This window comes from Pristiophorus japonicus, chromosome 3 (assembly GCF_044704955.1).
Source record: "Pristiophorus japonicus isolate sPriJap1 chromosome 3, sPriJap1.hap1, whole genome shotgun sequence".
In the NCBI taxonomy this organism is placed as follows: Eukaryota; Metazoa; Chordata; class Chondrichthyes; family Pristiophoridae; genus Pristiophorus; species Pristiophorus japonicus.
The window spans coordinates 241,981,309-242,006,219 of NC_091979.1; the positions used below are offsets into that span (position 1 = coordinate 241,981,309).

Consider the following 24,911-nt stretch of genomic DNA (forward strand, 5'->3'; position numbering starts at 1 on the left):
CTCAAAATACGGGGGAGCCAATTTAAAACCGAGTTGAGAAGGAATTTCTTCTCCCAGAGGGTTGTGAATCTGTGGAATACTCTGCCCAAGGAAGCAGTTGAGGCTAGCTCATTGAATGTATTCAAGTCACAGATAGATAGATTTTTAACCAATAAGGGAATTAAGGGTTATGGGGAGCGGGCGGGTAAGTGGAGCTGAGTCCACTGCCAAATCAGCCATGATCTTGTTGAATGGCGGAGCAGGCTCGAGGGGCTAGATGGCCTACTCCTGTTCCTAATTCTTATGTTCTTATGTTATGTTCTTGTGTGCTGTGTAACTCACGCACGAACTTCTCTCTTCCTTTCTTGGGCATTACAACACGATTGCCCCACAATATGCAATCTGCTTGAATAGACAGTTCATCCTTGCGACGAATGTACGGTTTGGCCTCCTCGCACATTTGCTTAGGTATGGCAGACCAATCCCCTTTGAGGATACAACCCTTCACCACCGATAATATTGGGTCCTGGCTGGTCCAGGTCTTAACTTGTTGAGCCGTGATAGGAGTACCTTCACTCTCAAAAGCATGATTAACATTAAATCTGCCGGTTGTGGCGTTTCCACCTCCGTTGTGGGCAACGGCAACCGGCTCAAAGCATCGGCACAATTCTCTGCGTTCTATAGGCTGACGTCAAGTCCAGTTTTGTGAACAACTTCCTTCCGGCTAGCGTCGCAAACAAATCAGCCTTTGGTAATGGGTTTCGAAACCCTGTTGATTGTAGCCTTGTAGTCTCCAAAGATTCTGACTGTGCCATCACTTTTGAGCACAGGAACAATGGGGCTGGCCCATTCATTAAATTCAACCGGTGATATATATTGTGTTCCTAACATAGATGAGACTGCACACAGGGAGGTTAAAGTAACAGTGACCTCAGTCTATATTAAGACACTCCAGAGTGAGGAACAGGCCTTAGGGGCCGGCCTATATACAGTGCTCCCAAGGGATGCTGGGATCCACATCATCACGCTCCCCCAAAGTCAAAGTGAAAACTATTTACAAGGTGAGGTGATCGGGAGCCTTTCTTTCCCTGGTGGACCACCTCGGTACAAATGTCTGTTCTGATGTGTTGCCTGTGCCCTTGCTGGGCTGGCGTGTTGTTGGCCCTGCAGGGCTGCTGGGTGAGCCTGGCCTTGCTGGGCTGTTGGGCATGATGGGTTCAATTTCCTGGTCCGGGGTGGTGTCGTTGATCCTTTGGGTGTGTGTTGTGGGCTCGAAAAAGGTAGTGTCTGCTGTGGGTTGTTCAGGGCAGTCTGTGAATCGCAGCCTTATTTGGTCCAGGTGCTTTCTGCAAATTTGTCCATTGTCTAGATTGACTACAAACACCCTACTCCCTTCTTTAGCTATCACCGTGCCCGCGATCCACTTGGAACCATGTCCATAGTTTAGCACATACACAGGGTCATTCAGATCAATATCCCGTGACACAGTGGCGCGACCATTGTTTACATTTTGTTGCTGCCGCCTGCTCTCTACCTGATCATGCAGGTTGCGGTGGACAGCGAGAGTCTGGTTTTAAGTGTCCTTTTCATGAGTAGCTCAGCCGGGTGCACCCCTGTGAGCGAGTGGGGTCTCGTGCGGTAGCGGAGCAGACTCGGGACAGGCGGGTTTGGAGTGAGCCTTCTGTGACTCGTTTAAGGCTCTGTTCACCCCCTGTCGTCAAGGTGTGTATTGCTTAAGTATATACAGAATTACAGTGGTGTTACATAGAGGTTACATACATGACATCACCCCCCCCCCCCCAAAGTATTATTGGGATCATAGATTAAGTCTTTCAGGTGGTCTACGCTCCCTCGTGGAGTGCCGCAGTTGGGGTTCTGGTTGTTGAGCCATGGCGTGTGTGTCTGTCACCTGTGGTGATTCTGGCCTGTCCAGGCTGACCACCGGACTGTGCATGCTGCTGAATGTTCTTGTTGCTCGTTCACTGGCAGTGGTGTGAGCACCATCTCATGCTCTTCCTCGAGTTCCTCAGTGTCTATGCTGAACCTTTTTTTTTTTTTACTTGGTCCAGATGCTTATGGTATATCTGCCCATTGTTAAGTTGAACCACGATGACCCTGTTCCCCTCTTTGTCTATTACAGTACCCTCAAGCCATTTGGGCCCCACGGTGTGATTGAGGACGAATACCGGGTCATTTATTTGTATACATCTCCCCCTTGAATTACGGTCATGGTACTCGTTTTGGGACTGGCGCTTGCCCTCAACTTTGTCGGTCAGGACTGGGTGAATGAGGGACAACCAAGTTTTGACTGTTCGTTTCATATGTAGCTCAGTGGGCGGGACCCCCGTGAGCGAGTGCGGTCGGGACCTATAGGCTAGCAGGTGGTGCGATAGGCGGCATTGAAGGGAGGGCCCTTGAATCCTGAGCATTCCTTGTTTAATGATTTGGACCGCACGTTCCGCCTGACCATTGGAGGCCGGCTTGAACGGTGCTGTCCTGACATGGTTAATGCATTACCCGACATGAACTCCCGGAATTCGTAGCTCATGAAACATGGGCCATTATCGCTAACAAGGATGTCCGGCAAGCCATGGGTTGCAAAGACCGCACGTAGACTCTCCACATTGGTGGATGTCGTGCACGAATTCAAAATGATGCACTCAATCCATTTCGAGTACGCATTTACCACAATGAGAAATATTTTTCTCATGAACGGGCCCGCGTAGTCTACATGAATGCGTGACCATGGCCTGGTGGGCCAGGGCCACGGGCTGAGCGGGGCCTCCCTGGGGGCATTACCCAGTTGGGCACACGTCGTGCACCTGCGAACAGTGTTCCAGGTCTGAATCAATTCCCGGCCACCAAACATGTGACCGGGCAATGGCCTTCATCAGAACGATGCCTGGATGCTCACTGTGGAGTTCCCTGATGAATGCCTCCCTGCCCCTCTGGGGCATTACTACCCAAGCTGCCCCACAGTAGGCAGTCAGCTTGGATGGAGAGCTCATCCATGCGCCTGTGAAACGGTCTGACCTCCTCAGGGTATGCTCCGTGTGCGGGCGCCCAATCCCCAGTCAGGACACATTTCTTAATCAGAAATAGGAGGGGATCTCTGTTTGTCCAAATTTTGATCTTGCGAGCTGCGATGGGGGAGCCTGCGCTGTCAAAGGCATCAACGGCCATGACCATCTCAGCGCTTTGCTCCGCTGCCCCCTCAGTGGTGGCCAGTGGAAGCCTGCTGAGCGCGTCAGCGCAATTTTCTGTGCCAGGCCGGTGCCGGATGGAGTAGTCATAAGCAGCCAGCGTGAGAGCCTATTGCTGTATGTGGGCTGACGCGTTGGCATTGACAGCCTTGCTGTCTGACAACAGGGATGTTAACGGCTTGTGGTCCATTTCTAATTCGAACCTCCTGCCAAAAAGGTACTGATGCATTTTTTTTACACCATAGACACACGAGTGCCTCCTTCTCAACCATCCCATATTCCCGTTCTGCTTGAGAGCGCGACCTGGAAGCATAAGCCACAGGTTGTAGTTGGCCCTCAGCATTACTCTGCTGCAACACGCACCCAACCCCATAGGACGATGCATCACATGTCAGAAACAATTTTTTACAGGGGTCGTATAGGGTCAATAACTTATTTGAACAAAGTAGGTTCCGCGCCCGATTGAAAGCCCGTTCTTGACAGTCCCCCCAAAACCAATCACAACCCTTACGCAGGAGCACGTGAAGCGGCTCCAACAACGTGCTTAAGTTCGGCAGAAAGTTCCCGAAATAGTTCAAGAGTTCCAGAAATGAACGCAACTCCTATGTGTTACCGGGCCTGGGCGCTCGTCGAATCGCCTCTGTTTTGGATTCGGTGGGCCGAATCCTATCTGCAGCAACCCTCCTGCCCAGGAACTCAACTTCAGGAGCCAAAAACACATATTTAGACTTCTTGAGTCTCAGGTCTACCCAGTCCAGTCGGCATAGCACCTCCTCCAGGCTGTGGAGATGTTCCTCTGTGTCACGACCCATGATGAGGATGTCGTCCTGAAGTACGATTGTTCCAGGAATGGATTTGAGCAGGCTTTCCAGGTTTCTTTGAAAAATCGCGGCCGCTGATCTAATGCCAAACGGGCACCTGTTGTAAACAAACAGTCCATTGTACATAGTGATGGTGGTCAGTAGTTTAGATTCGTCGGCCAGTTCTTGGGTCATGTAGGCTGAAGTGAGATCCAACTTGGTAAACAGCTTGCCGCCTGCCAGCATGGCGAAAAGATCCTTCGCTCTCGGGAGTGGGTATTGGTCTTGTAGGGACACCCGATTGATCGTGGCCTTGTAATCGCCACAGATCCTGACAGAACCATCCGCTTTTAGGACGGGAACGATGGAGCTCATCCGGTCGCTGAATTCAACGGGCGAGATGATGCCCTCTCTCAGCAAACGGTCCAATTCGCTCTCAATTTTCTTCCGCATTACATACGGCACCACTCTGGCTTTGTGGTGCACTGGTCTGGCGTCCAGGCTTATGCGTATCACTACTTTGGTACCTTTGAATGTCCCGACGCCAGGTTGGAATAGTGACTCAAATTGTTGTAGGACTTGTGAACACGAACTTCACTCCACAGATGACATTGCATGCACATCCCCCCATTTCCAGTTCATCTCAGCTAACCAGCTCCTTCCCAACAATGCGGGACCATTGCCCGGGACAATCCAGAGCAGCAGCCGGTTCACTGATCCATTGTGTGTGACTGCCAACATTGCACTGCCTAGTACTGGAATGATTTCTTTGGTATACGTCCGTAGTTGTGTCTCAATGCATTCTAGTTTGGATCTACTCGCTTTGAGTGGCCATAGCTTTTCGAATTGTTGAACGCTCATGAGTGACTGACTGGCCCCCGTGTCCAGCTACAGGGATACCATTTAATAAAACCTTCATCATCATTGGTGGTGTTTTGGGATATGAGCTGTGAATGTTTGCCACATGAACTCGCTGAACTTCAACGTCCATTGATTTGCCCCAAGAGTCATCCTGCATCACAGACCCCCCTTCTGGTCCATCTGTCTAGTAAATTAGCCTGGTTACAAGCTTCCTGCACATTCGAGCTAAATGGCCACTGAGGTTGCAATTTCTGCAGAAAAATTGTTGAAACCTGCAAATCCTGGCAGAGTGTTTGCCCCCTACATCTCCAGCATGAGCTGAGATTCCCATTGATGTGAACAAAGGAGCTATGACCCGGCATTCCTCGCTGATCGAACATGTGTATAAAACCTATATCTCGAGCTGATGATGCCATTGTCTGGCTTGAGGTACTCCCGTACCAATGTACACAACTCCTTGTATGTTTTCTCTGTTGGATCACTAGGCATGAGTAGATTCTTTATCAGACTGTAGATCTTTGAACCGCACACAGTGAGGAACACGGCCCAGAGCCGAACTGCATCGTCGAACCCCTTCATTTTGTTGGCCACGAAATACTGGTTCAAACGGCTCACAAAGTCTTCACAATCTTCTCCCTCCACGAATCGCTATAAAAATCCAATCGTGCTTATTTTGCAAACAAAGATTCTTGTAATCTTGTCTGCAAATTTTATATATGTAATAAAGGTACAAACTGAGTACTGTTTAACTGAACAAGGTACACCATTGGCTCTGCTTTATTACGGTCCAAAGTGCACGACTCACAAAATGGCTGGCCTTTTATACCCGAGCAACACTGGGCCATTATCCTTTTACCTATGGGAGCAGAGATCAAATCCCGCCTACACGGATGGGAATGACGGGTATTATTTTCTGCTGGCCTACTGTGTGAGATGTCGGTTTGGCTGAGTTAGCAGCACTCTCCCCTCCAATCTCCCCCAGCCCCACAACCCTCCGAGGTATCTGCGCTCCTAATTCTTCCCTCTTAGGCATCCCCGATTTTAATCACTCCACCATGAGCGACCGTGCCTTCATTTGCCTCGTCCCTAAGCTCTGGAACTCCCTGCCTAAACCTCTCTACCTCTCTACTCTCTACCTCTCCTCGCTCCTTAAAACCTACCTCCTTTCTGTCCTAATATCTCCTTTTGCGGCTCGGTGTCAAATTTTGTTTCATAACGCTCCTGTGACGCACCTTGGGACATAAGAACATAAGAAATAGGAACAGGAGTAGGCCATTTGGCCCCTCGAGCCTGCTCCGCCATTTAATAAGTTCATGGCTGATCTGATCATGGACTCAGCTCCACTTCACTGCTCGCTCCCCATAACCCTTGACTCCCCTATTGTTCAAAAATGTGTCTATCTCCACCTTAAATATATTCAATGACCCAGCCTCCACAGCTCTCTGGGGCAAAGAATTCCATAAATTTATAACCCTCTGAGAGAAAAAAATTCTCCTCATCTCAGATTTAAATGGGAGGCCCCTTATTCTGAGACTATGTCCCCTAGTTTTAGTTTCCCCTATGAGTGGAAATATCCTCTCTGCATCCATCTTGTCGAGCTCCCTCATTATCTTATATGTTTCGATAAGATCACCTCTCATTCTTCTGAACTCCAATTTGTATAGGCTCAACCTACTCAACCTATCCTCATAAGTCAACCACCTCATTGAAACATAGAAACATAGAAAATAGGTGCAGGAATAGGCCATTCTTCTAGCCTGCACCGCCATTCAATGAGTTCATGGCTGAACATGCAACTTCAGTACCCCATTCCTGCTTTCTCGCCATACCCCTTGATCCCCCTAGTAGTAAGAACGTCATCTAACTCCTTCTTGAATATATTTAATGAATTGGCCTCAACAACTTTCTGTGGTAGAGAATTCCACAGGTTCACCACTCTCTGGGTGAAGAAGTTTCTCCTCATCTCGGTCCTAAATGGTGCCATGAACTTGGCTGCTGCTGCTGCAGGGGGATGACCACAGGGGACCCCTGCACTACCTTCCTTGCACTACTCTTCCTGCTGGTCTTCCATTCCCCAGCTGGCTGTGGACCCTTCTCCTGCGGTCAGACCAACTCGCTACACATGCTACTCACGTCATTCTCGGCATCGTGGATGCTCCAGAGTGAATCCACCCTCAGCTCCAATTCCACAACGCAGTCCGTCAGGAGCTGGAGGCGGATACACTTCCCGCAGATGTAGTCGTCAGGAACACTGGAGTCGTCCCCGAGTTCCCACATGGTACAGGAGGAGCATATCACGTGACCAAGCTCTCCTGCCATGACTTAACCCTTAGATACACTTAAATTGGTGACAACACTGTTACAGGTTACTTACTGATATAAAAAAGAAAAAGAAAAACTACTTTCCAATCACCAGCCAATCACTTACCCCTTTGGCTCATCTCCGGAATCAACCTAGTGAACCTTCTCCGATGCAAGTATATCCTTCCTTAAATACGGAGACCAAAACTATATGCAGTACTCTTGGTTTTACTACGTCAAAGCTGCTGTATAAATGCAAGTTGTTGAATGAAAAGGCTGTGCGTTCAAGCCCAGGACTCCACCATGTAAACTACACTGATTTCCTTTTTGCAATAGTGAGTGTCTTGTTTGTGAGGCATACTCAGTGACAGCTTCTTTTAACAAACAATCCAGGTGAAACAGCTTGCCGTGGTAATTAATTAGTGGAATAAATGTTCAGTGTGGTCATTGATTAGTAGAATTGTAGTTAATATGGTCACTGGTTAGTGTAATCATTGCCAGTATAGTCACTGGCCACTGGAATCATCTGTCAGTGTGAACTGTTTAGTGGAACATAAGAACATAAGAAATAGAAGCAGGAGTTGACCATTTGCCCCCTTGAACCTTCTCCGCCATTCAATAAGATCACGGATGATCTTCTACCTCAGCACTTTCCCGCCCGATCTCCATATCCCTTGATTCCCCTCGAGTCTAAAAATCTTATCGATCTCAGCCTTGAATATACTCAAAGATTCAGCATCCACAGCCCTCTGGGGTAGAGAATTGCAAAGATTCACAACCCTCGTGAGTGAAGAAATTCTTCCTCATCTCAGTCTTAAATGGCTGACCCCCTTACCCTGAGACTGTGACCCCTGGTTCTAGATACTCCAGCCAGGTGGGGTAAACAACTTCTCAGCATCTACCCTGTCAATCCCCACAGAATGTTTCAATTAGATCACCCCCATTCTTCTAAACTGCAGAGAGTATAGACCCAAACTACTCAGCCATCTTGTAGTGTGGCCATTGGTTAGTAGAATCAACTCTCAATGGGTGTTTTTTTAAAGCAACAGTTATTTCTTTATATATCATCATCATCATAGGCATTCCGTTGTATCGAAGATGACTTGCTTCCAAGCCAAAAAGGGATGAGTTCACAGATGTTTCAATGAAGGACCTAATATTCCAGGTCCCGAACTATATGTTGAAGGGTGGAAGATGCCTGTGCGTGGATTTTTTTACCGTGTGGTGGCTGTTGCATACCAGCCACCACACAGGCTTGACAGAGCCAGGTCTTGATCCAGTGGCAAAGATTAACCAAGACGACTGGAGAACAGCTCTGCTGCACGGACCCAGTGCGCACACATATCTCAGTGTGGGCTGGCCCGTGCTGCGCCCGGGCCCTCACCTCTTCTGGGCCCCAGACTCACACCTCTCCTGGGCCCCGGTCACTCCCCTCTACAAACTCTTGCCACATCTTCGCCCCTCTGCTGTGCCTGCCCACACTGCAATCAGCGACCTGACTTCGCAGCCGTCGCCTTCCTGCAGCAGCATGCGCTGCTCCCTGCAGTGGCCCCGGCCTGCTGATGGCCTTGCAGGCTGGGACCGTGCCGATTTCTGGGCCTGTGTGATCATTCCTGATGAGTCTAGGTCAGTAGGATGAACAACCATCAGAAAATACATGGGACTTTTTTCAGCGTAAAATCTCAGGGGATCTTCATGTGGCTGATAGATTTATTGCTGATTTCATATCAGTTTTACCCCATTCCCCCATTATCAAGTGTGGTTTGCCTCTTGTGTGGGTGCAAGGGAGGGATTTGGTGCAGTTAACATCCCGAGGCAGATTTTTGACAAATTCAGGTGTGAGTCCCCGTGAGAGTGTGAGAGCCACATCAGCAACCACTGTCTTTTCAAAATGCCATCGTCTTGTGGGAGCGGCTGGAGTTTTGTCCTCTGGAGACCAGGATTCCAGCTGTGTGTTTACACTATTGCGGTTTCAGTAATTGACGCTGACATTTACATGGTATTTTTGCATCTGTGTCGCTGGGACTGGGGCCGTCTCACAAACAAGGGGATTAACCCCGAGAAGCTGCCCAGATAAGTATTCTTGAGCAAATAAGCATGTTTCATATCACAAAGTACCTTGGCTCATAAATCCCCAAATCATTCATCTGCATTGTGTTCAGAGTCTATTTGTTTGTTACAGCTCACTAGACAGGCATTAGGACCTGCGGGAGCTATTCACAGTTGCTGTAAACCTGCTGGTTCATGCTGTTTTGGGACACCATTTTGGGAGTTGCTACAATCAGCATCATAGGCAGTCCCTCGAAATCGAGGAAGACTTGCTTCCATTCTAAAAGTGAGTTCTTAGGTGACTAAACAGTCCAATGCAGGCAATTACAGTCTCTGTCACAGGTGGGACAGACAGTGGTTGAAGGAAAGAGTGGGTGGGGAGCCTGGTTTGCCGCACGCTCCTTCCACTACCTGCGCATTTTCTGCATGCTCTTGGTGACAAGAGTCGAGGTGCTCAGTGCCCTCCCAGATGCTCTTCCTCCACTTAGAGCGGTCTTTGACCACGGATTCCCAGGTGTCGGTGGAGATGTTGCACTTTTATCAAGGAGGCTTTGATAACTTTGCTCACTAGGCGGCATTAGGATCTTGCGGGAATTATTCACAGTTGCTGTAAACGTGCTGGTTTATGCTGGTTTTGGGACACCATTTTTGGAGTTGCTATAAAGGACACAGTTAGTTGCACTTCTCCTATTTCAGTTAGTCTGTTTATTTACGTACATAATAGTCTGCGTTCGTAACAATGCAGATACCTCCTGATCAGACGACATACGATAGAACAGGAGCAGCACCAAATCAAAGGCATTGCCAGATGAGAGCCAAACCAACTGTAGCGCCAGAGCCGTGCCAAGTCAGCCACAGTTACACTACCACAGCACGAAACCAGCCACAATGGCTATGTCGCTGGGCCAGACCAACCACAAGCCAAATGTAGAAGCTTACAGCACTGAAGCAAAGCTGTTTAGCCCTTCATAACTGAAGGGCTAAACGGCTTTGGGATTGCTTTAACAGCTCTGTGTTAAAGCAATCCCAAACTAATCGCATTTCACTGCTCTCCTCATAGCCTTGTATCTTCCCTGATTTTAACTGCTCCATCATTGGCGGTCGTGCCTTCAGCTGCCTGGGCCCGAAGCTCTGGAATTCCTTCCCTCAACCTCACCGCCTCTCCACCTCTTTCTGCTCCTTTAAGAGGCTGCTTAAAACCGACCTCTTTGACCAAGCTGTTGGTCATCTGCCCTAATATCTCCTTATGTGGCTCGGTGTCAAATTTTGTTTGATAACGCTCCTGTGGTCCGCCTTGGGATGTTTTACTACGTTAAAGGTGCTATATAAATGCAAGTTGTTGTTGTTGTATCTTGCTCTGCTCCATAGCTTCATAGAGACATCACCAGAGTGCCAGAGCATTGCCAAACCATAGTGACATCATGGCAGTTCAATGTCATCATGGTGACATCGTGACAATGTCATGACATCCACAATGACAACATGAGCGTATCAGGACATCCACGGTGACATCATGACAGTCCCAGAGCAGTGTCAAATCAACCATAATGATATAACTCTTCCAAGGGAAGGGGAAATGATGGTGTCTTACCCCACCACCCCCCAACCCCACCATCTCACATCCCCAGTGCTGTTAAAACCAGCTGCATCTCTCCAAACTCGACAGTATGTAGAACACGCACAGGCTCTTTTTCCCCACGAACTGAAATCCAATTCTTGGAAGCAGGGCATGAGCATGATCTCCATGCTAAAAATACTGGGGGGGGAAAAATTGATGAATTTAATCTCCGACTTTCCACTCGCTCCCGGGCTCTTTCAGCCAGGTACGGTAGCATAGTGGTTCTGTTACTGGACCAGTAATCCAAAAGCCTGGACTAATGATCCGGGAAACGTGAGTTCAAATCCCACCCTGGCAGCTGAGGAATTTAAATTCAGTTAATTAAATAAATCTGGAATTTAAAGAAAAAACTAGTATTAGTAATGGTGACCATGAAACTACCGGATTGTCATAAAAAACCAACTGCTTCACTAATGTCCTTTAGGGGAAGGAAATCTGCTGCCCTCATCCGGTCTGGCCTATATGTGACTCCAGACCCACAGCAATGTGGTTGACTCTGAAATGGCTTAGCAAGCCGCTCATTTGTACCAAACCGCTATGACAAAGTCAGCACTGTGGGAGTACCTTCTCCTTCTTAGGCAGTCCCTCGGAGTCGAGGAAGACTTGCCTCCACACTAACATGGGTTCTCAGGTGACTGATGAGACCAATGCGGGACCTACAGTCTCTGTCACAGGTGGGGCAGACGGTGGTTGGAGGGACGGGTGGGTGGGGTGCTTGGGTTCTCGTGCGCTGCTTGCGCTTGGCTTTTGTGTGCTCCCGGCGAAGAGACTCGGAAGTGTTCAACACCTTCTCCTCCACTTTGAGCGGTCTTGGGCCAGGGATTCTCAGGTGTCGGTGGGAATTTTGCACTTTTTCAAGGAGGCTTTTGAGGGTGTCCTTGAAGCGTTTCCTCTGCCCAGCTGTCGGAGCTCTGAGTAGAGCGCTTGCTTTGGAAGTCTAGCTTCGAAGTACCCAGTACCTTCACCACACGGACTGCAGTGGTTTAAATAGGCGGCTCACCACCACCTTCTCAAGGGCAGTTAGGGATGGGCAATAAATGCCGGCCTTGCCAGCGACGCCCACATCCCGTAAACGAATAAATTTTTTAAAAAAGCTCTGGTCGTCATTACTGCCTGATGAGGCATGAGAACGTACAGGGGCACAGAGTAGGTGTTGTGAGAGGGAAAGTGCTAGGAGCTCAGGGCTGGAACCATTCAGCCTGGCCATACCTGGGTTTTTTCTTTAAAGCTGTCTACAGCTATTGTCACCAGGGAGCTGCGCGGTGAACCCTCGGCCAACTGATTCCCATCACTTCGCCGTTTGACCTTTTCCCTGCGGATATAGCGGGAGCCAATATTTGAGAAGGGGAATGGGGACAGATTCCATCTGAGGGGAATTGGAGCCCTCCTGGGTCAGCATGTCACAGTCCCACAGCTCATCATCATCATAGGCAGTCCCTCGAAATCGAGGAAGACTTGCTTCCACTCTTAAAATGAGTCCTTAGGTGGCTGAACAGTACAATACGAGAACCACAGTCCCTGTCACAGGTGGGACAGATAGTCGTTGAGGGTAAGAGAGGGTGGGACAGGTTTCCCGCAGCTCTTTCCGCTGCCTGCGCTTGATTTCTGCATGCTCTTGGCGATGAGACTCGAGGTGCTCAGCACCCTCCCGGATGCACTTCCTCCACTTAGGGCGGTCTATGGCCAGAGACTCCCAGATGTCAGTGGGGATGTTGCACTTTATCAGGGAGGCTTTGAGGGTGTCCTTGTAATGTTTCCCCTGCCCACCTGGTGCTCGCTTGCATGAAGGAGTTCTGAGTAGAGCGCTTGCTTTGGGAATCTCGTGTCTGGCATGCGAACAATGTGGCCAGCCCAGCGGAGCTGATCGAGTGTGGTCAGTGCTTCGATGCTGGGGATGTTGGCCTGGTCGAGGATGCTAATGTTGGTGCGTCTGTCCTCCCAGTGGATTTGTAGGATCTTACGGAGACATCGTTGGTGGTATTTCTCCAGCGACTTGAGGTGTCTACTATACATGGTCTATATCTCTGAGCCATACAGGAGACCATGAGCTTGGTGGCAGATTTGAGGGCCTGGTCTTCAAACTAATGAACTAGTGACCCACGTCTCTTTGATTGTTGCACTGCTTTCCAGGGTGGGCTCTGAAAATCCAGCAAACTGGAAGATAAGCAATGGAGCCTCTTAAATGAAACTCACAGCAAATCCCAGAGCCCTCCCTGTGTGTGGGGATCAACGAGCTCCCAGGCAGCTGTGTTGGGACGTGACAATCCTAAACACAACAGAGTTGAAACTTTCACCATTCCCAAGCTAAATATTCTATATCGGGGCAGTTGTGACCTTTCTGAAGATGTCCCCATGATGATTATTTTCCGGTATGAAAGCAGCGTTTTGCACTTTAGTTGCCCTCATGTGCCCTGTGCTCTGTAAATTTCAGAGCAGAAATAGCCAGCCGAGCTTGTTGAAAGAAAGAAGTGGGTGTTATATTGCAGAATTGCTTCCATAGTGTACAGGGGGCAGACACCAGGCAATCAGGACTGTGCGTACGCAAGCAGTTCATCCGAAAGCCACGGATCATGACCTTTCCTTCTGGGCACTAGAGAACTGACCTCCTGAATTCCCACTATAACAGGGACTTGAACGCAATCATAATTTGACAGCATGCACTCCAGGTGGCCAAGGCTTCACACCGGAAGCGCATGTTCGCAAAATCCATCCTCCTGGACTTTCTGTAATAGTTTGCAGCGCTTAGATAGAGGTCAGCCTATGAGAACACCCCATTGTTGACCTGTATGGGTGAGGAACCAACATCTCCATGTTCCCCACCACGTCACACACCATCCTGACTTGGAAGTATATCGGCCGTTCCTTCATCGTCGCTGGGTCAAGATCCTGGAACTCCCTCCCTAACAGCACTGTGGGAGCTCCTTCACCACGCGGACTGCAGTGGTTCAAGAAGGCGGCTCACCACCACCTTCTCAAGGGGCAATTAGAGATGGGCAATAAATGCCGGCCGCGCCAGCGACGCCCACATCCCATGCACGAATATTTAAAAAAAGCTAAGCACCCAGCGCTCCCAGTGACTACCCATGTTGCATCGAACCAGAAAGTCCATTGTCAAAGGCAGGGAGAATGTATCTACATAGGATTACATTGGATATACAGCACAGAAACAGGCCATTCGGCCCAACCAGTCCATGCCGGCGTTTATGCACCACTCGAGCCTCCCCCCGTCTTTCCTCATCTAAATCTATCAGCATAACCCTCTCTTCCCTCCTCCCTCATATACTTGTCGAGCCTCCCCTTAAATGCATCTATACTATTCGCTTCAACCACTCCCTGTGGTAGCGAGTTCCACATTCTCACCGCTCTCTGGGTAAAGAAATTTCTTCTGAATTCCCCATTGGATTTCTTGGTGACTATCTTACATTGATGGCCTCTATTTATGCTCTTCTCCACAAATGGAAATATTCTCTTTGTATCCACTCTATCAAAATCTTTCATGGTTTTAAAGACCTCTATTAGGTCACCCCTCAGCCTTCTCTTTTCAAGAGAAAAGAGTCCCAGCCTGTTCATCCTTTCCTGATAAGTATACCCTCGTATTTCTGGTATCATTCTTGTAAATCTGCAAGAATAGTGCTCAGTACAGATATGGCTCTATGCGTACATAAGGACATAAGAAATAGGAGCAGGAGTAGGCCATTCGGCCCCTGAAGCCTGATCCACCATTCAATAAGATCATGGCTGATCCTCTACCTCAACTCCACCTGCCTGCACTATCCCCATATCCCTTGCTTCCCTTAATATCCAAAAATCTATCGATCTCCATCTTGAATATGCTCATGTCCCAGCGCTCTATCTGTACAGATCCATCGACCACAGCAACTGGAACTCTGCGGGACGTTTAATATCTCCTTCGAAACACAAAGATTGAGCTTACCTTTCACTGATACCTCCTTAGGGGATCTTGTGCTGAATGAACGTGCGTGTGGATTGTTAGCCATTCAGTGCATAGTACCAGGAAAACAAACTCTCGCGGATGAGCGGCGAGAGTTTGTGGCGTGGGTGCTGCAAGTGATCGTGGCATAGGAGCGGTGAGAGATCGTGGCGGAGGTGAGGCGAATATTTGGCGGAGGAACGGTGAAAGATCGTGGCGGAGATGAAGTGAATGAGGGTACGGGGCCCAGAAGAGCCGAGGGCCCAGGGACAGCACGGGCCAGCCCACACTGCGATATGTGTGCGCACTAGGTCCATGCAGCAGAGCAGGCCTCCAGTCATCCTGGTTAACCCTTGCCACTGGATAAAGGCCTAGTTCTGTCAAGCCTGTGTGGTGGCTGGTGTGCAACGGTCACCACTTGTTAAAAAAATCCACGCACAGGCATCTTCTATCTAATTCAATTGGAATTCAGGACTGGAATATTGGGTCCTCCATTGAAACATCTGTGAACCCATGTGGAAGCAAGTCATCCTCGTTCAAGGAACTGCCTATGATGATGAGTACCAGGAATACAGGGACTTGCATTTATACAGTGCATCATCACATCCTCAGGATATCCCAAAGCATCTTATGCCAATGAATTACTTTTAAAGTGTAGCCATGTAGGCAGTTTGCTCACAGCAAGATTCTACAAACAGCAGTCAGATCATTGACCAGCTAATCTGTTGGTTGAGGGATTAATGTTGGGCAGGACATTTGGAGAACTCTGGTGAACTTATCTCCAAATAGAGCAAGGGAATTGTCTATGTCTATCCTGAGCAGGTGGACGGGGCCTCAATTTCACATCTCATTTGAAAGACAACACTTCTGACAGTGTAGCACTCTCTCAGTACTCTTTGCCTGGATTACATACTCAAGTCTCTGGAGGGCAGCTTGAACCCATGACCTTCGAACTCAAAGGTGAGAACGCAGCATTTGAGGCACAACCGACCCCTAAATGTCTTAATGCCTAAAACTGGGATCTCGCAAGATGACAGGAGATTAAAGTTGCTATTAAGTGTCAGCCATGGCTCAGTGGGTAGCATTCTCCCTCTGAGCCTCTGAGTCAGAAGGTTGTGGGTTCAAGTCCCACTCCAGAGACTTGAGCACAAAAAATCTAGGCTGACACTCCAGTGCAGTGCTGAGGGAGTGCTGCCCTGTTGGAGGTGTCGTCTTTCGGATGAAACGTTAAACTAAGGTCTGCTCTCTGCTCTTTCTGGTGGATGTAAAAGATCCCATGGCACTATTTCAAAGAAGAGCAGGGGAGTTATCCCCAGTGTCCTGGCCAATATTTATCCCTCAATCAACATCACTAAAAACTGATTATCTGATCATTATCACATTGCTGTGTGTGGGAGCTTGCTGGTGTGCAAATTGGCTGCCGCGTTTCCTACATTACAACAGTGACTACACTCCAAAAGTACTTCATTGGATTTAAAGCGCTTTGAGACATCCCGTGGTCGTGAAAGGCATTATGTAAATCCAAGTCTTTCTTCTTTCTTCCTTCTTTCTATATATCAACCCCTGCTCCTGGATTGAATATGTGACGACCTCTGCATGGTGATACAGTTCCAGCAAAACAAAATATATGAAAGGAGATTATTAAAGGGGCAGGACTGTCAAATTAAAAGAACTTCTCTGTCTCTTTGCCAGACCACACATTTTCCTCCAGTCACTAATGTGGGTGTAAACGGAGGAAGCAGTTTGAAGGAGTAATTATTATTATTTAAGTTTATAAGTTTCCTTTTATTATGGTTTAATTCTTTATTAGTTGTGCTCCTCTAAAAAGAACATTGTCCCAGAGCACAACAAAGAGGAGCAATGCAATGCCCCTTTAAAGGGGAGTTTTTCAAGCCTGCTCAGCTCACATCCCTTCAGTCACTGAAAGTAAAATATTAAATGTGGTTTAAGGCGCAGGAGACAGTCATTGTGACAAAAAGTCTTACCCTTTTCAATGGATCTTAACACCCCCTGCCCACCTTTTCACTCATTGGAGTTTAGAAGAATGAGAGGCGATCTTATTGAAATGTGTAAGATACTGAAGGGGCTCGACAGGGTAGATGCAGAGAGGATGTTTCCCCTCGTGGGGGAATCTAGAACTAGGGGGCATAGTTTGAAAATAAGGGGTCGCCCATTTAAAATGGTAATGAGGAGGAATTTCTTCTCTCAGTGGGTCGTGAATCTTTGGAATTCTCTACCTCAGAGAGCTGTGGAGGCTGGATCATTGAATATATTTAAGGTGGAAATAGACAGATTTTTGAACGATGGGGAGTCAAGGATTATGGGGAGCGGGCAGGGAAGTGGAGTTGAGGCCAAGATCAGATCAGCCATGATCTTATTGAATGGTGGAGCAGGCTCGAGGGGCCGAATGGCCTACTCCTGCTCCTATTTCTTATGTTCTTATGTTCATTACTTCTCACCCAGAAAGGCAGTTTGTGCCATGACCCTACACCAATGAAGAACTGGAGTGAGGTTGTCCCACGCCCGTTTTATGTTGGACCCTTGGCAACGAGAGGAGATTTCCATCCTATCTATTGGGGCTGCAATTAACCCCAGGCCACAGAAGTGTAAGGACAGCAGGGAGTACATTTTTTGCTATCGATGATAAACTCTTGCTGGTTAGGAGCAGTGAATGTTACGCTAGCTCAGTAGTAGCACTCTGGCCTTTTAGTAAGAAGGTCATGGGTTCAAGCCCCAATCCAGAGACTTGAGCGCATAATCCAGTACTGTGGGAGTGCCATCTTTCGGATGAGATATTAAACCAAGGCCTTGTCTGCCCTCTCAGGTAGACCTAAAAATCCCATGGCACCATTGGAAGAAGAGCTGGGGAGTTCTCCCAGTGTCCTGCCCAATATTTATCCCTCAACCAACATCACTAAAAACAGACTATCTGGTCATTATCACATTGGTGTTTGTGGGAGCTTGCTGTGTGAAAATTGGCTGCCACATTTCCTACATTACAAAATTGATAACACTTCAAAAGTAAATCATTGGTTGTAAAGCGCTTTGAACATAAGAACATGAGAAATAGGAGCAGGAGTAGGCCATTCGGCCCCTCGAACCTGCTCCACCATTCAATAAGATCATGGTTGATCTTCTATCTCAGCTTCACTTTCCCGCCCGATCTCCATATCCCTTGATTCCTTTAGCATCCAAAAATCTAGCAATCTTTGGGGTATCCTGAGGTTGTGAAAGACACTATAGAAATGCAAGTAATGTCTCTCTCTCTTTCCTGTCAGATCTTACGGGATTTTTCACAATGGCTGTAACCAAGCTGTTGGCCCCCTCAGGACCCAGCAATAGAAACTCATCAAAGTGGGGCAGGGTGATACATTTTGCAAGTCAGTGGCCCTTAAAAGGGTGCTGAAAAAAAAATTGAAGAACTTAAAGACTGCATACGAAGTCAAAAATTATTTCATCCTTAGGGCTGTAAGAGGTGTCATGTATTGCTTAAGAATTATTATGCTTAAGAATTCATATCAACACATTGCTATTAAGAACTAGTTCGTTTATTAACTAGTTGGAGTATTATAAGACAAAAACTTTGGCACTGAGCTGCATAAGTGAAAATTAGCGCAGGTGACCAAAAGCTTGATCGAAGAGGTAAGTTTTAAGGAGCGTCTTGAAGAAGAAAGGAGAGGTAGAGAGGCGGAGGGTTTTAGGCAGGAAGTTCCAGAGCTTGGGGCCTAGGCAACAGAAGGCACGGCCACCAATGGTTGAGTGATTATAATCAGAGATGCTCAAGAGGGCAGAATTAGTGGAGCGCAGACATCTCGGGGATTTGTGGGGCTGGAGGAGATTACAGAAATAGGGAGGGGCGAGGCCATGGTGGGTTTCTGAAAATAAGGATGAGAGTTTTGAAATCAAGGCGTTGTTTAATTGGAAGCCAATGTAGGTCAGCGAGCACAGGGGTGATGGGTGAGCGGGACTTGGTGCGTGTTAGGACACGGGCAGCTGAGTTTTGGATCGCCTCTAGTTTACGTAGGATAGAATGTGGGAGGCCAGCCAGGAGTGCGTTGGAATAGTCACGTCTAGAGGTAACAAAGGCATGGATGGTACACTTCAAAGAAGCTGCCAACATACGACTACTGGGTGCATAGCCCAAGAATGAGTACCATCGAGCGTAGCCTTACAGCTTGCTTCCACTGCTGGACCATGCCAAGCCCTCAGCCAACACTACCGCTGTTCCATTGCATGTCATTCATGCTCAAACTCCGGCACTGCACACGTTCTGCAGTACAGCAGGACCTGGAGGTACTTGTGCATGAAACACAAAAGGTCAGAATTCAGGTACAGCAAGTGATCAGGAAGGCCAATAGAATCTTGGCCTTTATTGCAAAGGGGGATAGGGTATAAAAGCAGAGAAGTCTTGCTACAGTTATACAGGGTATTGGTGAGGCCACACCTGGAATACTGTGTACAGTTTTGGTTTCCATTTTTAAGAAAAGATATACTTGCTTTGTAGGCAGTTCAGAGAAGGTTCACCAGGTTGATTCTGGAGATGAGAGGGTTGACTTATAAGGAAAGGTTGAGTAGGTTGGGTCTCTACTCATTGGAATTCAGAAGAATGAGAGGTGATCTTATCGAAACGTATAAGATTATGAGGGGGCTCGACAAGGTGGATACAGAGAAAATGTTTCCACTGATGGGGAAGACGAGAACTAGGGGACATAATCTTAGAATAAGGGGTCGCCCATTTAAAACTGAGACGTGGAGAAATTTCTTCTCTCATGGGGTTGTAAATCTGTGGAATTTGCTGCCTCAGAGAGCTGTGGAAGCTGGGTCATTGAATAAGTTTAAGACAGTGATAGACAGTTTCTTAACTGATAAAGGAATAAGGGGTTATGTGGAGCGGGCAGGGAAGTGGACCTAAGTTCATGATCGGATCAGCCATGATCGTATTAAATGGCGGAGCAGGCTCGAGGGGCCGTATGGCCTACTCCTGCTCCTATTTCTTATGTTCTTATGTTCACACAGCACTTTCAGCTGGCTCTGTACTGACCCGAAACCTATGGATCCATCTTCTTATGGTCATAGCCAGACTGGCATGACAGAGCCTGTAGATAATGTTTTTAAAATATTTGTTCCTGGGATGTGGGTGTCGCTGGCAAGGTCGGCATTTATTGCTCATCCCTAATTGCCCTTGAGAAGGTGGTGGTGAGCTGCCGTCTTGAACCGCTGCAGTCCTTGTGGTCAAGGTGGTACTTGGGAGGGAGTTCCAGGATTTTTACGATGAAGGAACAGTGATAAGATTTATGGAATAAGAGTGATTGTGTGTACTCCAGATCTGGTGCCTTTTATTTCCCTCCCATTACCTCTTTTATCGTGTACCGCTTCAACCACGAAATACTACATTTGTGGTGCCCCAAAACCAATTCGTATAATTAATTTCAGCTTGACTTGCCACACTTAGTTGCCTTTTTAATCCCTGAGCTTCTGTGAATGTTCGTTCTATAAAATTTCCCTTTTTTCCTGTTTTGCTCACTTCTAGTTAAAGCTTCCATTACAGTTGTGCTTCTGGTGACTTAGTAGCCAATCTATCAGCTGTGGCTCAGTGGGTAGCACTCTTGTTTCTGAGTCAGAAGGTTATGAGTTCAAGTCCGAAAGATTTGAGAGCAAAAATCTAGGCTGACACTTCAGTGCAATATTGAGGAAATACTGCACTATTTGAGGTGCTGTCCTTCAGCAGTGATGTTAAATGGACTCTCAGCCCTCTCAGGTGGTTGTAAAAGATCCCATGGCACGATTTCAAAGAGGAGTTCTCCCTCGCATTATCCCTTACTCAATATCATTGAAACAGATTAGCTGTGTACAAATTTGCTTCTGTGTTTCCTATATTACCATAATGATTGTACTTCAAAAGTATTTAATTAACTGTAAAGCTCTGATGTCCTGAGGTTGTGAAAGCTGCTATATCTTTCTTTTTTAGATTCCACATAAACCTTGCCTATTGTTAAGATAAATGAAAATGAAAAAAACATCATTATAAAACCAACCAAAAATAATGATAAAACTAAAAATGTACTGCAAAATTGGACAAAAAAGACTCAGAGCCATTAATAACTCCACCATTCATCCAGCTGTTCGACAGGAGCACTCAGTCCAATCCCATTTTTAGTAGATGGGAAAGTGTGCTTGACATCATTTAAATAATAGACTTCAGGAAGACATAGGCAAGCTGGTGGAATGGGCGGACATGTGACAGATGAAATTTAAGGCAGAAGAGTGTGAAGTAATGCACTTTGGTAGAAAGAATGAGAGGACATATAAACTAAATGGTACAATCCTAAAGGGAGCGCATGAACAGAGAGACCTAGCGGTATATGTGCACAAATCGTTAAAGGTGGCAGAGCAGGTTGAGAAAGCAGTTAAAAAAGCTTACGGGATCCTGGGCTTCACAAATAGAGGCATAGAGTACAAAAATGTGGAAATTATGATGAACCTGTATAAAACACTGATTCGGCCCCAACTGGAGTATTGTGTCCAATTCTGAGCACCACATGATAAGAAGGATGTGAAGACCTGAGAGAAGGTGCAGAAAAGATTTAAGAGAATGATTCCAGGAATAAGGGACTTCAGTTACATTGATAGAACTTAGAGAGCATAGAAGATTGAGATGAGATCTGATAGAGGTGTTCAAAATCATGAGGTGTCTGGACAGGGTAGATAGAGAGAAACTATTCTATTGGCGGAAGGGTCAAGAACCAGAGGACACAGATTTAAGGTGATTAGCAAAAGAATCAAAGGCGACATGAGGAAGTGGTTATGATCTGGAATGCACTGCCTGAAAGGGTGGTGGAAGCAAACTCAGTTTTATCTTTCAAAGGGGAATTGGATAAATATCTGAAGGTAAAAAAAATTGCAGGGCTACAGGGAAAGGACGGGGGAGTGGGACTAGCTGGGAGTCGACACGGGCTCAACGGGCTGAATGGCCTTCTGTGCTGTAACCATTCCATGATTCTATTATTCTATGATTAATATTTGAATGAAGCTGTGACTCTTTGTTGTCATGACCACGTTGGCCGATCTTGGTTTGATTTCCAGTCCCTAAGTGTCTTTTCTACGCTGGCACCATCGGCCTAATGGACCAGGGAATTTACCCTGGTGTACTAACCCAATACGTCCCCTTCTTCCTTTACTCCCCTATATTAAATCAAAATGTTAGTGGAATTGATTTTGCAAATCCTATTTCCATCAATGTTATCTGTTATCTAATCAGTTGAGTCCAGTCTATGTAAGTGCCATGGAAGCTCTTTTTTGGGGGGGTGAGGGTAACTATTCTATTATTGTGAACACATTTTTCCAAATAAACTGGTTTTGCTCTACAGTGTACTTTACATGTTGGGGTTGAATTTCCGCAGGGTTCTCCCAATCGTCCATCGTAACTTTGGTAGAGGGTCCGCAGAAACTCTGTTGAAACGGCATAAATGCCGCTCAGGCATTTGATGGAAGTTTTCAAGATATTAAGGTGCACAGATCGGGTAGATAGAGAGAAACTATTTCCACTGGTTGGGGAGTCACAGACTAGGGGACAGAGTCTAAAAATTAGAGCCAGACCTTTTAGGAGTGAAGTTAGGAAACATCATCATCATAGACAGTCCCTCGAAACGAGGATGACTTGCTTCCACACCAAAAAGCTATGAGTTTACAGGTGTTTCAATGAAGGACCTAATATTCTGGATCCCAAACTACATCTTGAAGGGTGGAAGGTGCCTGGGTGTGGATTTTTTTAATGTGTGGTGGCCGTTGCACACCAGCCACCACAACACTTCTACACACAAAGCATGGTAGAAGTTTGGAACTCTCTTCCGCAAACGGCAATTGATGCTAGATCAATTGTTAATTTAAAATCTGAAATTGATAGATTTTTGTTAACCAACTATATTAGGGAAATGGGGCAAAGGCGGGCATATATACAGAGGTCGCAGATCAGCCATGGTCTCATTGAATGGCAGATCAGGCTCTAGGGGCCTCCTGTTCCTATGTTCTTTGGGGTTCCCGCGGGACCTTCCGCCAAAGTTGCGGTGGAACGATTGGGAACCTCCTCCCACCCCCCACCCACCCAGCGGAAATTTGCACTGCCGGTCGGCTATTTTCTCTGAGGTTTACGGACAGATTTCAACTGTAGCTCGTTTTTACCCAGCCAGGTCTCTAGACAAACTGTACAACTTTGCCGAGTGTTCCGGCTTGCACCTGATCTTCGGCTTGAACGCCCTGCTGCGGAATCCGGACAACTCCTGGAACGGTTCCAGCGGCCTGAGTCTCCTCAAGTACTGCGCCGGCAAGAAATATAACATATCCTGGGAGCTTGGAAACGGTAAGTGAGCATTGCCATCCAGTCAGTGAGGTCTATTTCCACCCCCCCCCTCACATTCCCCGAACCTGCCTGAGCATGTTGATCAGTGTCATTAGCACCATGTGACATCAAGTGTGACAGAATTGCCTTGGGATGTTTCACTACGTTAAAGGCTCTATATAAAAACAAGTTGTTGTTGTTGTAAATAACTTGCATTAATATAACATCTTTCACAAAGCCCCAAAGCACTTTACAGTCAATGAAGTACTTTTTGAAGTGCAGTCACTGTTGTAATGTAGGAAAAGCGGCAGCCAATTTGCGCACAGCAAGCTCCCACAAACAGCAATGTGATAATGACCAGATAATCTGTTTTAGTGATGTTGATTGAGGGATAAATATTGGCTGGGACACATGGAATCACAGAATGGTTACAGCACAGAAGGAGGCCATTCGGCCTGTTGAGCCCGTGCCGGCTCTCTGCAAGAGCACCTCAGCTCGTCTCACTCACCCCGCCCTTTCCCCGTAGCCCTACAAATATTTTTCTTCAGGCACTTATTTAATTCCCTTTTGAAAGCCACGATTGAATCTGCCGCCTCCACCTGTAGTCAGGGTGTTGACTGACAAAGTTAAATTGGACACTCGGGGTATTTTAACTCCACTATCAGGCCTGCCAATTTTGCAGTAGTCAGTTTTGGTATGAATTCCTATGCCTCCCAGCATATAATGCATTCCTATAGCTTAATGCGACTTTTTCCATTTATTGGCTGGTAGTCACGGTGTTGACATGTCTGTTGATGGCTTGTTTATGAGTCTTGAAAGACAAGTAAAGGAAGCCTTTACATGTGCCTCAGGAGAAAACTCTTAACCAAAGCAAACCATTCAGTAATAAATGACTGACTAAGATGTATGAGGCTGGATAAAACGCTGGGAAATGCTCCAGAACTCCAGAGATCAGCAGTAACTTCAATGAGAACCAGCCACAAGAACAATCGAATCAGTCACATCTAAAATTGAGAATGTGTTGGTTGAGAGACACCAATCTAAGTGCTTCCAAAACGGGGCACGATTGCCAATATTTATAACCAGCCTCCAGCCACCTGAAAAGAGACAGAGAGGTCAACATATCGTCGACTGACCAACAGGCTGGGCAGCAAACTGGGACGGAAGCCAGTTTTTCATCACAAACTTAATCCCCACCCCGGTTCCAGAATCAACTTGTTTTGTTTCTATGATCTACCCACCGAGTCCCGAGCCGGGTCAATACAATATATGGTAATGAAGGCCAGTGACATGGCAGCCCTGGGTCTCCTGGTTTTTGCACTCGCAATGCACTAAGAGTAAGTTAGAATGGTTAAAGAATCATAGAATGGCTACAGCACAGAAAGAGGCCATTCGGCCCGTCGAGCCCATGCAGGCTCTCTGCAGGAGCCCCTCAGCCAGTGCCACTCCCTCCGCCCTTTCCCCATAGCCTTTGCAAATCATTTTCCTTCCTCTTTAGCCACGTATTACAAAAAAAAAGGACATAGAGGCACTGGAGAAGGGGCAGGAAAGATTTACAAGGATGATACCAGAACTGAGAGGTTATAACTACCAGGAAAGACTGAACGGCTGGGGCCTTTCCGCTAGAAAAGGGAAGGCCGAGGGGTGAACTGATCGAGGTCTTTAAGATTGTGAAGGGGTTTGATAGAGTAGACGTAGAGAAGATGTTTCCACTTGTGGGGATTCCAAAATTAGGGGCCATAAATATAAGGTCGACACTCATAAATCCAATGGGGAATACAGGAGAAACCTCTTTAACCTGAGAAGAATCTTTGCTTATAAGAGCTTATATACA

General features: G+C 47.1%; 1 protein-coding gene across 1 annotated transcript in view; it reads left to right on the forward strand.

Annotated features, from left to right (window-relative positions):
* The window catches only part of hpse2 (heparanase 2), a 570,820-nt gene that overhangs the window by 234,333 nt on the left and 311,576 nt on the right, over nt 1-24,911 (forward strand). Inside the window, exon 5 of the mRNA XM_070873950.1 lies at nt 22,929-23,098. Within this exon, the coding sequence (XP_070730051.1) occupies nt 22,929-23,098 (170 nt within the window). The remainder of the gene's footprint in view (nt 1-22,928; nt 23,099-24,911) is intronic.